At 46.1% G+C, this 14,758-nt stretch overlaps 1 protein-coding gene and 1 long non-coding RNA gene across 5 annotated transcripts in view; one reads left to right on the forward strand and one right to left on the reverse strand.

Annotated features, from left to right (window-relative positions):
* Scnn1a (sodium channel epithelial 1 subunit alpha) overlaps positions 1-10,281 on the reverse strand; it is a 26,867-nt gene extending 16,586 nt beyond the window's left edge. The window contains exons 1-2 of one of the 4 annotated variants that reach the window (XM_046424170.2): positions 9,663-10,281; positions 8,565-8,986 (exon numbers count right to left, since the gene is read on the reverse strand). In XM_046424170.2, the coding sequence (XP_046280126.1) occupies positions 8,565-8,980 (416 nt within the window). In that variant the 5' untranslated portion in view covers positions 8,981-8,986; positions 9,663-10,281. Of the gene's footprint in view, positions 1-8,564; positions 9,135-9,170; positions 9,309-9,662 lie in introns of those variants that run through there. The other 3 variants (XM_046424171.2, XM_046424168.2, XM_046424169.2) reach the window with 3 other exon arrangements.
* Positions 1-12,088, forward strand: part of LOC124079010 (uncharacterized) — a 15,174-nt gene extending 3,086 nt beyond the window's left edge. The window contains exons 2-3 of the long non-coding RNA XR_006847119.2: positions 8,534-9,756; positions 11,775-12,088. This is a non-coding gene — a long non-coding RNA (uncharacterized LOC124079010). The remainder of the gene's footprint in view (positions 1-8,533; positions 9,757-11,774) is intronic.
* The last annotated feature ends 2,670 nt before the right edge of the window (positions 12,089-14,758 follow it).

The raw sequence follows: 14,758 nt of genomic DNA on the forward strand, positions 1-14,758 counted from the left end.
ATAGGCAAATCCATAGAGATAGAAAATATATTAATGATTGACCAAGGCTGGGGGTTAAGGGAATGGGGAAAAGGGAATAGGATTTCCTTTTAGGATGATGAAAATGTTCTAAAATTAACAATGATGATAATTGCACAATTCTGTGAAAATAATAAAAATCATTGAATTATACACGTTAAGTGAATAAATTATGATATGGTGATGTGAATTGTACTTCAATTAAGCTGTCCTTTAAAGAAAAAAGAAAAGAAAAAGAAAGATATCTAAGGAAGAGCATCTTGGTATTTAAAGACCTCTTACAAATCAACAATAGAATAATTTATATATTGTGAAAAAATACATTTTTTAAAAAATGAGCAAAAAGAGATGCACTAAACACATGAAAAAGTACTCAACATAGTCCTCAGGAAATTGCAAATTAAAACCATAATGAGGGGGCTGGGGACATAGCTCAGTGGTAGAGTGTTTGCATGCGTGAGGGTTCCATCTCCAATATAAAAAAAAAAAAGCAGACTGGGGGGGTTGGGGGCGCTGGGGTTGTGGCTCAAAGGTAGAATGCTCGTCTAGCATGCATGAGGCACTGGGTTCGATCCTCAGCACCACATAAAAAATAAAATAAAGATATTGTGTCCACCTATAACTAAAAAATAAATATTAAAAAAAAGAGGTACCATTTAACATCTAGTAGGAGAGCTAAAACTAAAAACATCAACAGCTCCAAATGTTAGTAAGAATGGAAAGCAACTAGAATTCTCCTAGACTGCTGGTGGGAGTATAAAATGGTACAATCTCTTTGAAGGACTGTTTGGCAGTTTTTTATAAAGAGTTAAACATGACCTTATGGCATTATGACCCAGCAATTTCACTTCTAGATATTTTACCAATTCCACTCCTGGCTATTACCCAAATGCAAGGAAAACATAAAAACCTGCACATGAACATTCATAGAAGTTTTATTCACAATAACCGAAAAACCCAAATGTTCATCAAAACCACTCAACAGTTAAAAAGATCTGAGATGCACACACACACACACACACACACAAAGGGATGAATTTTAGAAACATTAAGCAAAATAAACCAGTCACACATACAAGTAAATACATATTGCATGATTCCTTTTATATGAAGTCTAAAAACAAGCCAACTAATGGCTCTACCACTGAGCTACACCCTCATGTTTAAAAGAGCCCCTATAATTTCAGCAACTCAAGAAGCTGAAACAGGAGGATTGCAAGCACAAGGCCAACCTGGACAACTTAGTGAAATTCTGTCTCAAAAAAATAAAAATAAAAAGGGCTGGGGATGTGGTTCAGTGATAGAGTGTCTCTAAATTCAATCCCCAGTACCACTGATAAATAAATAAGCAAACAAACAAATAAAAGAACCTCCACATGTCCTAATGTGCAGCTACATCAACCACAGTCTAATCTAGATCCTCACATCCTCCTCCACTTGGCCCTACAAGTCTAGCTGGCTGGACTTTTATCCCCTCATAGCCTTATAGGAAAAAATGTAACTCAGGTGGAAGGAGTGTGTTTGGCCTTCTGAGATGCTTATTTGATATTGGCAATTAAAAGGATGATAATAATAGCTATCATTTATTGAGCATTCACTAGGAACCAAGCAAGCATTGTGGCACTGGAATGTGCATTATTTACTCTTCAGTGTGACTCAGTAGCCACTCTTAGCTGACATTATTGGCATTCCCTTTTTGTGGAGAACAATCTGAGACAGGGCTGGGGATGTAGCTTAGTGGTAGAGCTATTGCCTAGCATGAATAAGGCCCTGGGTTTTATACCCAGCACTGCAGAAAATTAAAATTAAAAAAAAAAAAAAAAGCTGAGCGTGGTGGTGCATGCCTATAATCCCAGCAGCTCAGGAGACTGAGGCAGGAGAATTGAGAGTTCAAAGCCAGCCTCAGCAAAAGTGAGGTGCTAAGCAATTCAGTGAGACCCTGTCTCTAAATAAAATACAAAATAGGGCTGGGGATGTGGCTTAGTGGTTGAGTGTCCCTGAGTTCAATCCCGGGTATGCCCCCTAACCCATCCCAAAAAACCCCTAAGACATGGTGATTTGTTCAAGACAGCACAGCCAGGAAATGGATCAAATAGAGCTCTACCCATCACATTGTCCTTCATTCTGTCCCCATAAGAGCCAGAGTCAACTGAATGCGAGTCCTGTTGTCCCAGCTGCATACTTTCTAGCTATGAGATGTTGGGTAAGTAACCCAACTTTTCTGAATCCCAATCTCAGTTCTTCACGTGTAAAATGGGCAGAACACTAAAGCTTCATATGAAGCTCTTGAAGAGTTAAATAAGAAAATATTCAAAGCAAAAAAGACCATCAACTATCAGGAAGACAGACAGGCGTCCAAAGCCCAGGAAAGTGAAGTGTCTTTTTCGAAGTCATACAGGAAGAACCCAGGTCCTCCAGCTTGGCTGGAGTTATTGTCATGACACCATCTATACCCCTGTTCTGCCTCGTATACCTCCCTCTCACTCACCACCAACTCCAAGCTGTCACTCTTCCCCATAGAGCACCCTGCTATCCCTATGCCAGGCTCTCCCCTTCATGCTGTTCATCATATCCGGCTCCCTCCAGCCTCTTCCAGAGGGAATGCTGAGGAGCACACACCCTAACACTGCCTGGTCTTCCACCCCCTGACCATCCTCCCCGCCAAACCCATGACAAGGCCTCTAGAAGAAGCTGGACTCCACACAGAGGTCCCTTATGTCACTTCCCTCTTTGTTTTCCACTTAAGACAGGAATGACCTCCCTCCCTAACTTCCTGACATTAGAATTCCTCTAACAGGAGGCAGAGCCTGGAAGTTGACACCTACAGCCAAAAGAAACAGAGAAAAATACACCAAAGCTGGGCACAAGAAACACACAAGCCCCTTGACTCACCAGTGTGTACGTGGGGACCCAGCCCTACTCTGCTTCCTTCAGGGACTACTTAGAAACCTTGACATTCCTTTCTTTGGCCCCTTCCCCAACCCCATTCTTCACCTCTCAGCACATCCAATCTTGTCTCCCAGGGGATCATGAACACAACCTCAATGGAGTCTAGACAGACAGACAGACACACACACACACACACACACACACACACACAACTTCAGCCTATACTACAAGGCATTCACAGGCAGGAGCCCCACAATTAGCCCTCACCTCTGAGCCTCCTTGAGGATGGAGATCACCCCTCTAGAGTCAGTCCTAAGCTCTCAAATCACATGTGAAACTTAGTCCTGGCCAAGACATTTTAAGAACAAGATACTTCACAAACCAAGGACAGTTCAGAGGACGGACAGTCAGGATGGTGAGAAATCTAGAAACCATTTCAATTTAAGGAAATATTAAAGGTAAGTTCTTTCTGCAGTGAGCTCCACCCAAAGCCTTCAGAAACTAAGCTCTACTTAGTTTTCCAGGCTCATACTCTAACCTCACCACTGTGCTGGTTAGCTTTGGACAAGTTATTCATCTTCTTTATATTTCTGTTTCATCATCCATAAAATGGGAGAAATAATATCTGCTTTCTAATGTTGTAACAAGGATTAAATAGTTAGTATAGGAAAAGAACTGGACAGAGTACCTGGCAGAGTAAAAACTATACAACTGCTACTGTTGTTTTTATTATCATCACTATTATTATTACTATTATTGGAAAAAAAAAAGGTAAGGAGACAAAGGAGCACCATCTGCCACTTATCTACCACATGACCTTGTGGTCTGACCAAAAGTGGAACTAAAGATGCAGATTCCAATTCTGACTCCTCCACTCTACAGCTGGGCGACTTTGCAAAGCCTCTAGGTTATCAAGCTTCGACATTCTCATCTGTCTATGGGGATACTTGCCTCCTCATCTAAGCAGCGTGATATGAGATCAAAATGTGAGAGTGCACTCTGTATCCTGCAGAGTAGCAGCTGCTGTTACAGCTGTACCTGAACTAATAGCCATGTTACTTCAAAATGCAGAACCAAAAGGTAGAAGTTACCAGGAGGAAAACTGCAGCTTTACCTAAGGAAGAATTTTCTAGTAGTAGCTACTGCAGAGGGAATAAGGTTTCTGCCTGGAGAAGCACCCGATCAGTATGGGAGGCTCAGGGAGTCCAAGTCTGAGCTGTCTCCCTGCCAGGCCTGCAGAGCAAAGCCTGGTATTCCAGATGGTGAGTTGTAGGGCCCCCCATGGTCAGGGATGACTCTCTAGCTCAAACCTACTCTCCCTCCCTGAAGTGGCTCTCTTTGGGAAATTGTCCCTTTCCTCTCTCGTTCTTTTTTTTGGTATTGGAAATTGAACCTAGAGGGCTTTAACCCCTGAGCCACATCCCCAGGCCTTTTTGTTTTTCATTTTGTGACAGGGTCTCTTTAAATTGCTTAGGGCCTTTTTAAGTTGCTGAGGCTGGCTTTGAACTTGCAATCCTCCTGTTGGGATTACAAGCATGCGCCACTACACCCAGCCTCCTCTCCCATACTTGTTTACCAGGGCCCCTGCTCTGCCATCTCCAAAAAAAAAGATTTCACAATTCATTGTTCAAGAACCCTGGGTTTTCCCTTAGGTCTGGACTAGCTCTATGTTCCAAGGATATGAATATGAATATGAAATTTCCTTTGGGTGAAAAACCCCTCTGTGGGCCAGAAAGAATGGGACAGCAGTGGTGTGGACCCTTTCCATCAGATTCTTAGCACTTCCTTGCTTAGGACAGCTGTCAGCCTTGTCCCCTTTCCTGGATATTATACAAAGCAGCACAGCCCCATAGGCAGGACCATCTTTTTACTCTCCCTCTAGTGGCTGCAGTCCTCAGCTGGTGGACACTGCAGCTTCCATCTGCTCCACTCCAGTTCCTCTATCTCAACCCATTCCGACACCTTCCCTTCATTCCCTGGGGGAGCCACACAGCTCCTCCCTCTGCCCCAGCTCCTCCCTCTGCTCTGCCTGGCTGCTCTGACTCACACTCGGGTAGGTTAGCACTCACCGAGCGGCATTAATTAGCCTGTCTACCCACCCTACCTCTCTCCTCCAACAGAGCCACCAGCCTGGATCCCTGCCTGCTCAGGACTCCTGAAAAGTACCCCTCCTCTTACTATCACTCTTCCCACTGGCTCCTACCACTGCCCCAACCCTGGGAAGCCTTTGCCTGCTCTTGACTTTCAGTGTAATGGGAGAGAGCCCTTTGATATCAAACAAAATTGGTTTGTGATTGCTTATCTGAGGTGCACTGGTTCTTGGTAGTGATTTTTGAATCCCAGTTTTTACCACTTGCTACCTGTCTATACTTGGCCAAGTTACTTAACTTTCTGGGTCTCAGTTTCCTCATCCATAAAATGGGATAATGGTACCAACTTCCAATAAGATGTGAGGATTAAATAATTTAATATCATTTAATTCCGATTTCTTTTCTTTTTTTTTTTTTTTTTGGTACCAGGGATTGAACCCAAGGGCGCTAAACCACTGAGCCACATCTCCATTTATTTATTTATTTATTTTCAGTTGTAGATGGACACAATACCTTTATTTGTTTTTATTTTTATGTGGTGCCGGGGATCGAACCCAGTGTCTCATGCATGCTAGGCAAGCGCTTTACCACTGAGCCACAACCCCCACCCCCCATCCCTTTTTATATTTTATTTAGAGACAGGGTCTTGCTGAGTTGCTTAAGGCCTTGCTAAATTGCTGAGGCTAGCTTTGAACTCCCAAACCTCCTGCCTCGGCCTCCTGAGCTGCTGGGATTACAGGCCTGCACCACCATGCCCAACTTACTTCAGGTTTTGATTCATTTGGAAAAATGCTTGGCACATAAATATACATAGCAATAGCTATTATTGTTATCATTTTTATTATTAACTATGTGGACTTGTTCAAGTTATTTTACTTGATAAACCTCAATTTCCCCATCTGAAAAATTAAATATATAAAAATACCCACTTCCCTGCACTTTTTAAGATTAAATGAGGAGGGCCGGGGATATAGCTCAGTTAGTAGAATGCTTGCCTCGAATGCCCAAGGTCCTGGGTTCAATTCCCAGCACCACACACACACACAAAAAAAAAAAGAAAGAAAGAAAAAGATTAAATGAGGCCTGGAGTCATGGCTCAGTGGTAGAGCACCTGCTTAGCACCGGTGAGGCTTAGCACCTCAGCACCACATAATAAATAAATAAATATAATATAATATAATAAAGGTGTTGTGTCTATCTACAACTAAAAAAGTTTTTTTTAAAAAGATTAAATGAGATAATATCTAGAAAGCATTCAGCACAGGAGTAAGCACAAAGGAGGTGTCTGGTCTGCTTGCCCTGTGCTTGGGAGCCTTCCCTTCGTCCTTTCCTTCCTAAGTGTTCTCTCCCTCCTAACTCTACCACAGTGTGTCCAGCAGGAGGGATTGTTATGCGGTAGCCACCTATCTCCCAACCTGGGAGCCCCTAAGGACTGTGATTTCTTTCTTTTTTTTTTTTTGTTATTGGTTGTACAAAACATTACAAAGCTCTTGACATATCATATTTCATACATTTGATTCAAGTGGGTTTTGAACTCCCAATTTTACCCCAAATACAGATTGCAGAATCACGTCGGTTACACATCCACATTTTTACATAATGCCCTATTAGTAACTGTTGTATTCTGCTACCTTTCCTATCCTCTACTATCTCCCCTCCTGTGATTTCCATTCTCTGCAGTTTTATCCTGTCCTGTCCTGGAACCGGCCCCCAGAAGAATTCTAGAAGACACTCAGGCCTCAACAGATTCACCCCTGCCCTCTCCATATCTCATCAACATCTTTGCAACCACAAATATTTATTGAGTGCCTACTACCCTGCTCATGGCCTTCCCCAGACCTGTCCTCCCGCTCCTGCTATGTTCTCCACCTCCATTTTGGCCTAAGGGAATGAGAGGGGGAGGAAGCTTACAGAAAAAATGAAGCTGAGGGAAGGAATCAAAGACGGCCCAGAAATAAGAGGGAAACATCATCTGATTGGAGATTTCATTTATTCCATGTCCTACATCCTGTGTATTAAGAAGGAGCAGAGTTTGGGGATTGGGCAAACAGATGAGTCACAGTTCAGTCACTATCCCTGTGAACTGGTGACTTATCTCTCTTTGCCTCAGTTTCCTCTTGTGCAAAACAGGGATAATAGTTCCTGCCTCCATAGGATGTTGTGAGAATGTCATGAGCTGGCTGTCAGCACTTAGCAGTGGCTGCTGCATACAGTAGCTTACTCAGCAAGTGGCCCCTGCCCTGGATATTATATGAAGAGAGTATTTTCTCTCCAGAACAGGACTTCCCAACCCTTATTAGTTCACAATGCACCTTAGGACACAACAGACTATATGAGGGGCCTCCACCCGCAACATGTAACCAATCCCAACCATCCATAACCACACACATTCCCAGTGGGTGTGCTCATACACTCATGTGCATACAAAGACTCATAAAAGATCTTGCACTCCTAGAAGGCAGACTGACTCATGATTTTCATTATACTTATCACAGTGTACTGCAGTTATTTGTTTATATTCCTACCTCTCCACCTTATTTTAGCTTTGTGTCCCCACTACCTAGAGCTAAGTACCTCCAATCAAGGTTGTTGAGTTATTAATGAATCCATTTTCTCTGGGCCTAGCACTGTGGCTGGCTTTACGCAGGTGTTCCCAAGGTGTGGCAGGACTGAGTGAATACAAATAAAAGGTATATGTAAACAGCCCTGCCCTCCTCTCTTCTCCATGGTTACCACCCTCTCTAATTTCCAGACTAGAATTGGCAAAGAGTGCTGATGAAACCCAAAAATATCAAGGCACACACAAGCCTGTGGAGGTCAGGCACCTGAGCAGGGGCCTCCATATCTTAGCAGGATCTTTTGGGAACAGTGGACAAGGGGCGGCTCTCTATCCTACCCCATTTTTCTCTAGCTTTTCTAACCCCCACCCTCAAGGCTTGCTTTAAGCCCTAACCTCCACCCACCCCACACACAATGCTTTCTCCACAACAAGGCTCCCCTTCCACACAAAGACTGACCTCACCCACCTCCAGGGCACCTGCATGGCCTGGCCTCACCTCACCTGGCCTCATTCTCCATTAGACTCTTTTTTTATGGTGGTGGTGGTGGTGGTTATTTGTAGGGATTGAACCCAGGGCTTTGCACATGTTAAGTACACAGTCTACCACTGAGCTACACCCCAGCCCTACATCAGATCCTTCTGCAGAAGTGGCAGAGACCTTGTTCTAGAAGGTTGTCATCTTGCTCCAGGAAGTAGTGGGGCTGAGCTCGACCCTGCCCTTTTGGAAATTATCAGTATGTCCACCTCCTCAATTCCCCCTTTCAGGAAGAAGAGGGATGGGAATGGAGTGCCCTGCTCGTCCAGCACTCCTCTGTGGGTGAGGCTGGCTCCACTGGGCAGGAATGCCATTCCACCAAGTAGGGAGGGGGGACTCCCTATCTTGCCCAGAGGGGATCAATCTGGGCACAAGAACATCAGCTCCTCCCCCTGGGCCTGCGGGTTCTGCCTGACGGATGTCCTCTGACCACTCTTCCAGGTGTCAGGCAAGTGGCAGAAGACGGACTGACCTGTAGGGATTGAGAGTGCAGACTGTGACAGCAGGGAAGACGAGCTTGTCAGAGTTGAGGTTGATGTTGAGGCTGACAGGGTAGCTGAAGTACTCTTCAAACATCAGGGCAAACTGCCAGTACATCATGCCAAACGTGCAGAGCCAGAGCACGGCCCAGAAGGCCGTCTTCATGCGGTTGTGCTTGGAGCACACCAGGCGGATGGCACCGTGGATGGTGGTATTGTTGCAGAAGAACTGGAAGAGCTCTCGGTAGGAACGGTGGAACTCGATCAGAGCCTCCTCCTCCTCTGTGGGCTGCTGGGGGACTTCAGGTTCGGGGCCCAGCCCCTGCTCCTCACGCTTGTCCCCCTTCATGAGCCCTTGGATGGGTGGGGGAGGGCAAGGGTCTTGCTCCTTGAGCTTGTCCCCCTTCATTGAGCCCTTAGGTAGGTTGGGGAGGTGATGGTCAGGGTCAGGCTGAGCTCAGGGCTTTGGGAGCCCTCCCTCATCAACAACTTGGGCCCAGAGTGAGGCTGGCTTGGGCCATGCCCACATCACACCCTGAGTCCACTTTCCCCCCTCTCCTCCCTCCCGCCCTCCTCCACCTCTCCAGGAGCCAGCTGACCTGCTGGAGTCCGGGCCAAGGAGCTGGCTCTGGGCTTCCCTGGAGTGGCCTCTCTGCTTCCCAGATAAGGCCACTTTTGCTTTCCGCGCTAACACCTTCCTTTCTTTCTCCACAGCAGGAGGCCTCTGCCTGCTGGTCAGTCGGCCACTGGCCCTCTTCCTTCAGGACTGTGGCTTGGCTTCTGCCTCTCACCCCTTCTGCCTGCCTTCAGCTTCTCTTCGGGTCTCTCTCTCTCAGTTCTCCTCTTCCTTGCCAGTCTCCTCTCCCTGTGCCAGGCTCTCTGATCCTGCCTCTCTTCCTCTTCCTCCTCAGCCTTTCCCTTTCTCCTCCTGGGCCCTCTCCTCCTGCTCTGTCCTGACTCCCTCTCTGCCCTGGGACTGCAGGGCTCCAGGAGGTCTGAGCTGCCTCCTTCTCCCTACTCCCAGGTGTGGCTGGGCTAGGACTGGTTCCTTTCCAGTTGAATCTGGCAGCCAAGCCTCTCCTCCCCCTCACCTGACAGGTGCAGCGGCCTGGCCTGGGAGCCCGCCTGCCTGCCTGTTGGCCAGGGATGGAAGGGACAGAAGCCTCATTAGCATCTCAATTAAAGGTGAGCAGGGTGGAGGGAGGAGCAGAGGAGGAGTTGGGGCTGAGAGCTCTCCAAAGAAGGAGGACTCCTGGGGGCTGGAGTGTGGGGACCTGAGAAGGTGGGAGGAGATGTGAGGAAGGGTCTGGGCTGGGGATTGATGGAGACTGGGCAGGGGAGAAGGGTAGGTAGATAAGCATTAGAAATCTTGAACAGGTAGAAGAATCCTGGACACAAAGCCAGGAGGGCAAAATAGGAAGGAGGATGAGCCACCAGGATGAGTGAGACTAGGGTGGGGAAACCAGGAGAACAGGGAAGGCAGAAAGGGGAGACAGGAAGAGGAGGACAGATCGAGTGAAGGGCTGAGACAGAGGGATGAAGGAGGGGCCTTGGGACACAGAGGCAGAGGTGGAAAGTACAGAGGAGAGAGCCAAAGGGAGTCTTTCTTCCAAGCAGGCAAGCAAGGGAGGGAGCCTCAAGAAGGCTTCCAGGAGGTAGGATCCCCCCTAGTGGGAGCACCTGCAAAGTCACCCACAGGATCAGCCTCATCCCTGGGTTCTAGTGAGAAAGAAGAGTCTCCACAAAAGTGGGAAAAACTGCTGGCCCCTGCTGCCTCTCTCTCCTCCTCCATCCTCTTCCCTCCAGACTTGCCACCCCCCTGCTCAGCCTTGTCCTGGCCAGGGAGGGGCCCAGGTGAAGCTGGGGGATGGGTGGGGCCCTGGGACATTCTGTTCTTTTTTACACCATTGACTGCCAGGCCAAGAATGTGTAACGTCCCCTGGTTTGGTCACGGGGTTGCAGGAATGTGGGCACTGAGAGGTAGCCTAGGGGCCAAGCAGGGTACTGTGGGTAAAGACTGGGAGACTGGGAGCCCAGGGAAAGGCAGGGACAGAGAGCACTGAGAGGGCAAAAAGGGATGTGTCATTTCTGGGTGTCTGGGAGGAAGAGGGTGCGCATGGTCCAAGTTACACTGCTGTGGAAGAGGGATAATTAGTTGGGGCTGTTTTTCTCCAAGACCTCTATTCAATTATAATGCAGCCAAATAGTAAAGATGGAAGCAGTGAGTGAGTGGAAAGGGAAGGGTCAGAGAATCTAGCCCCAAAAGAGGACCCAAGGAGTCACAGGAGATCCATTCACATAGCTCAGGCCCTTTGCAAGTCAGATCTACCACCCTTGGGTCCTGCAGCAGGCAGCCCAGAGTGCAGGAGTATGGTCACTGGCTCTTCCTGCCTCCCTCCCTCCAGCAGCAGGCCTGGGCATTCCAATGTGCTCCGACCTGCAAGCCCAGGCCTGCCTGAGCACTGATCTATGCTCATGGAAAGAAGCAGGCCTACAAACAGGTAGTTGCAATATATAGTAAGATAAGGATATAGAGGCAGAGATAAGAACCAAGCACTCTGAGAGTCCAAGGGAGGCTCTCACTTCCAGGTGAGATCCCAGAGATGCTGGCCTTTCAACTGGATGGCAAAGAATGAGTTCACTAGGCAAAGAGGGAAGGAGGGTCCTCTGGCTCAGGGTACAAACTGACCTTGTGGCTGTCTTTTGTGATTTCTAAAAGAGCAGGTGTTAACCAGGATTCTAAACCTAATCTGGTGGTTTACCTTGCCATCTCTTGTGAAACCTCCCCTAGGAAAAGGAAAGATTGGCTTTTTCTTCACTTTCCAGAAAAAGAACTGGCCCTCCACAAATATAAGCTGGTTTTCTGACCTGATGTCACAAAACTGAATAGCATCAGAGTTATAAACAGAATTCAGAATTCTTCTCCTCCTTGAGGGCTCTTCTGTACCTGGATTTGAAAGCCAGGAAGGGACTGTTAAATTCCATGTAGAGACCATGATTTCATCAGTTCTTTGGGTATTGGACTGTCTCCTTGGGGTTGAGAAAAGCTCTCTCTGCACTATCCCTGCCTCCCTGTGGAACCCAGACACCCCTAGATGAGTGAGGTCCTTAAATTAGGGTCCTACAAACAGATATGTGGCTCTCTAACTGTTTGATCTAGTAGGTGCTCAGAAGCACCCCCCCTCCCCTTTTCTGTTTGCTAGATGGTGTCTGAAATCCAGCCATTAATGACAAACAGTCTTCATCTCAAAGGCTGAGAACTGCAAGGTCTGATCTGGAGAGTGTGGTGATCCTGGCACGTCCTGCCAAGGTACAGGAGCAGCTTAGAGCCCACAGCATTATAGATCCGGAATGGGCCAGAGCAAGCTTGTTGTGAGAAAAATAGAAAGCTGAGACCTGTGCTTTTGTCAGGGCTCCATTTGAAATAATATCTTTTAAAAGTGTAAAAATAATACACAAATATATTTTGTCACAATCGTTTCCCAGCAATACACAAGTAAAAGGAATAATAACTGTTTTCATTGCTTCATTTCTTTTCCTTCCCTCAGCCCCAAAAGACCCACTATAATTTGTATATCTGTCACTATCACATTTTTCCCCCAGTACTGGGATTGAACCCAGAGGCACTCTACCACAGAGCTACATCCTCAGCCCTTTTTATTTTTAGTTTGAGACAGGATCTCACTAAATTGCCCAGGCTGGCCTTGAACTTGTGATCTTCCTGCCTCAGCCTCTTGAGTCACTGGGATTATAAGCATGTCCCATCATGCCCAGCCCTGTATCTTTTTGTGTGTCCTTATAGATTTATATGTATTTTCTTACATTAAATGTACAATTTTTTTCATGTGTGACCATGTTACAAATATTATGCTATGGCTTCCACTTTTGCTTTTAAACTGTGTGACTTTGGAACAGGAAATTTATCTCTCTGGGCCCCAGCATTCCCATTTGAAAAATGATGAGATAGGAAGAGGTGGGAAAGGCAGGCCAGATGGTTTCAAAGGCCTTGCTAGCCAATCTGAATATGGCCCATTGCTCAAGTCATGAGAGACGGAGACCCAGAGAAGCAAAGTGACTTACCCACAGTCACTCAGAAGTTGAAGTAGGGCCAGAATGAAAACCAAGCCTCCTCCCTGTGCAGCATCACCACCCTCAATTCCGCTTCCAAGCTCAACACTGCTTCCCTGACTTCCAGAAGTGTAGTCTTGGTTGGGGTTGTGGCTCCGTTGCCTAGCATGTGTGAGGCACTGGATTTGAACCTCAGCACCACATAAAAATAAATAAACAAAGGTTAAAAAAAAAAAACCCACATGACAGAAGTGGAGTCTTGTTGTATGGGAGGTCGGGGGTCTTACTGATCTTATCTAGGAAGCACCCACTTTCTAGGGCTCCTCTCAGCCTCTCCCAGAGTCCCAGCCCTGCCCAAACTTTAGCCACCTTCTAATTCTTGGTATGGCCATAAAATGTACAAAGGTTGCATAGAAGCCAGGCGCACACCTGTAATCCCAGTGGCTGGGGAGGCTTAGACAGGAGGATGGAGAGTTCAAATCAGCTTCAGCAATGGCAAGGTGCTAAGCAATTATGAAACCCTGTCTCTAAATAAAATACAAAATCGGGTTGGGGATGTGGCTCAGTGGTTGAGTGCCTCTGAGTTCAATCCCTGGTACCAAAAAAAAAAAAAAAATGGTTGCATGGAAAGAACTGAAACCAGAGGGCCCTCAGTAGGATAAAGATTATGAGTTGGAAGCTTTTCCTGCCTCTTGTGCTCCAGGGACAAACAATGATAGAAGGAATCATTCTCCTCCACACTCTCAGGGAGAGCCTATCTCAGTACTTGCTGCTCTTTACTATGATTATGCTAGAGAAAGTGAGAGTGTGTGTGCATACTTACATATGTATGCATCATGTTGTGAGTTTTCTGAGGACAGGGACCTAGCTTTTTCATCTTGGTGACCTCAGTGTCTAGTGGTCACTATTTGTTGATCCACTCTGCAGAGGACAGCAGAATTAGCCTCTTTTTGGTAAGGCCCAAGATTTATTTTTGACAGAGAGGCTTGTGCAATGAGAAAGAAGACCCCAAACATCTAACATCCTAATTTCCTCTGATAAATCATTTATTTGTGAATTATCAATTTACCTAAATTTCTCTCACTTTTTTCCTTTGCAGCCTATATCCTTTCTAGAGTAAAAATGAGTTAATTAAATGCAACTATTTTTTATGTTGTTGTTACTGGGATTAAATCCAGGGGCTCTTTACCACTGAGCTATATCCCCAGACTTTTTAAAAAAATCTTAGTTTGAAACAAGGTCTCCCTAAGTTGCTGAGGCTAGCCTCGAACTTGCGATCCTCCTGCCTCAGCTTCCTACAGGGATTACAGGCATGTGCCACCAAATCTGGCTAAATATAACTCTTTAGTCTTACCACTTAAAACTGCTTCACCCTGGGATACATACTGGGGAAAACAGCAATCCTTTTGTGTTTATTTATGGGATATGAATCTAAAACGATGGACCAGAAAATCCCTCCCTTTCACTCTTAGTCTAGTCCAGATAGGGTCTGGAAAAATACTTAGAAGTTCACCATTAAAAATTTATTCCCTTGGTTAAGACAAGGCTTATCACCCTCCGCACTACTGACATTTTGAGCCAGATAATTCTTTGTTGTGGAGGGCTGGCCTGTGCATTATGGGATATTTATTTAGCAGCATCTTGACTTCTATGCCCTAGAAAATGGTAGTACCTCCAAAACAGTTGCAACCAAAAATGTCTGAAGATGTTGCCAAATGTCTTCTGGGGGGCAAATTCACCCAGTTGAGAACAACTGCAGAGAAAGTCAGCCCTCATCAGTTATATTCATTTTTCAGTGTTTGCCAGACCCTATCCAAGGGCACCAGCAGTGTGGGACAGAAGAGAGAAAGAAAGAACATTTGAAAGACTCTCTTCATACTGATCTCCTTTTGGAATTCTTCAAGGGCCTGTGGGAAGAAGGACCTCTCAGTAACCTGCTCTGAAGAAGGCCTGGGAGGAGACCCCACTGTCACTTGTGTTATTATTGCTATTGTTTTGTTTGGGGTACCAATGGATTGAGTCCAGGGGGCAGTTAGCCACTGAGCCACATCCCCAGCCATTTTTATTTTTTTATTTTGGGACAGGGCTTCTCTAAATTGCTGAGGCTGGCTTTGATCTT

Source organism: Marmota monax, unplaced genomic scaffold, assembly GCF_021218885.2.
Source record: "Marmota monax isolate L192 unplaced genomic scaffold, Marmota_monax_Labrador192_F-V1.1 WCK01_AAM20220418_F8-fsc00186, whole genome shotgun sequence".
In the NCBI taxonomy this organism is placed as follows: domain Eukaryota; kingdom Metazoa; phylum Chordata; class Mammalia; order Rodentia; family Sciuridae; genus Marmota; species Marmota monax.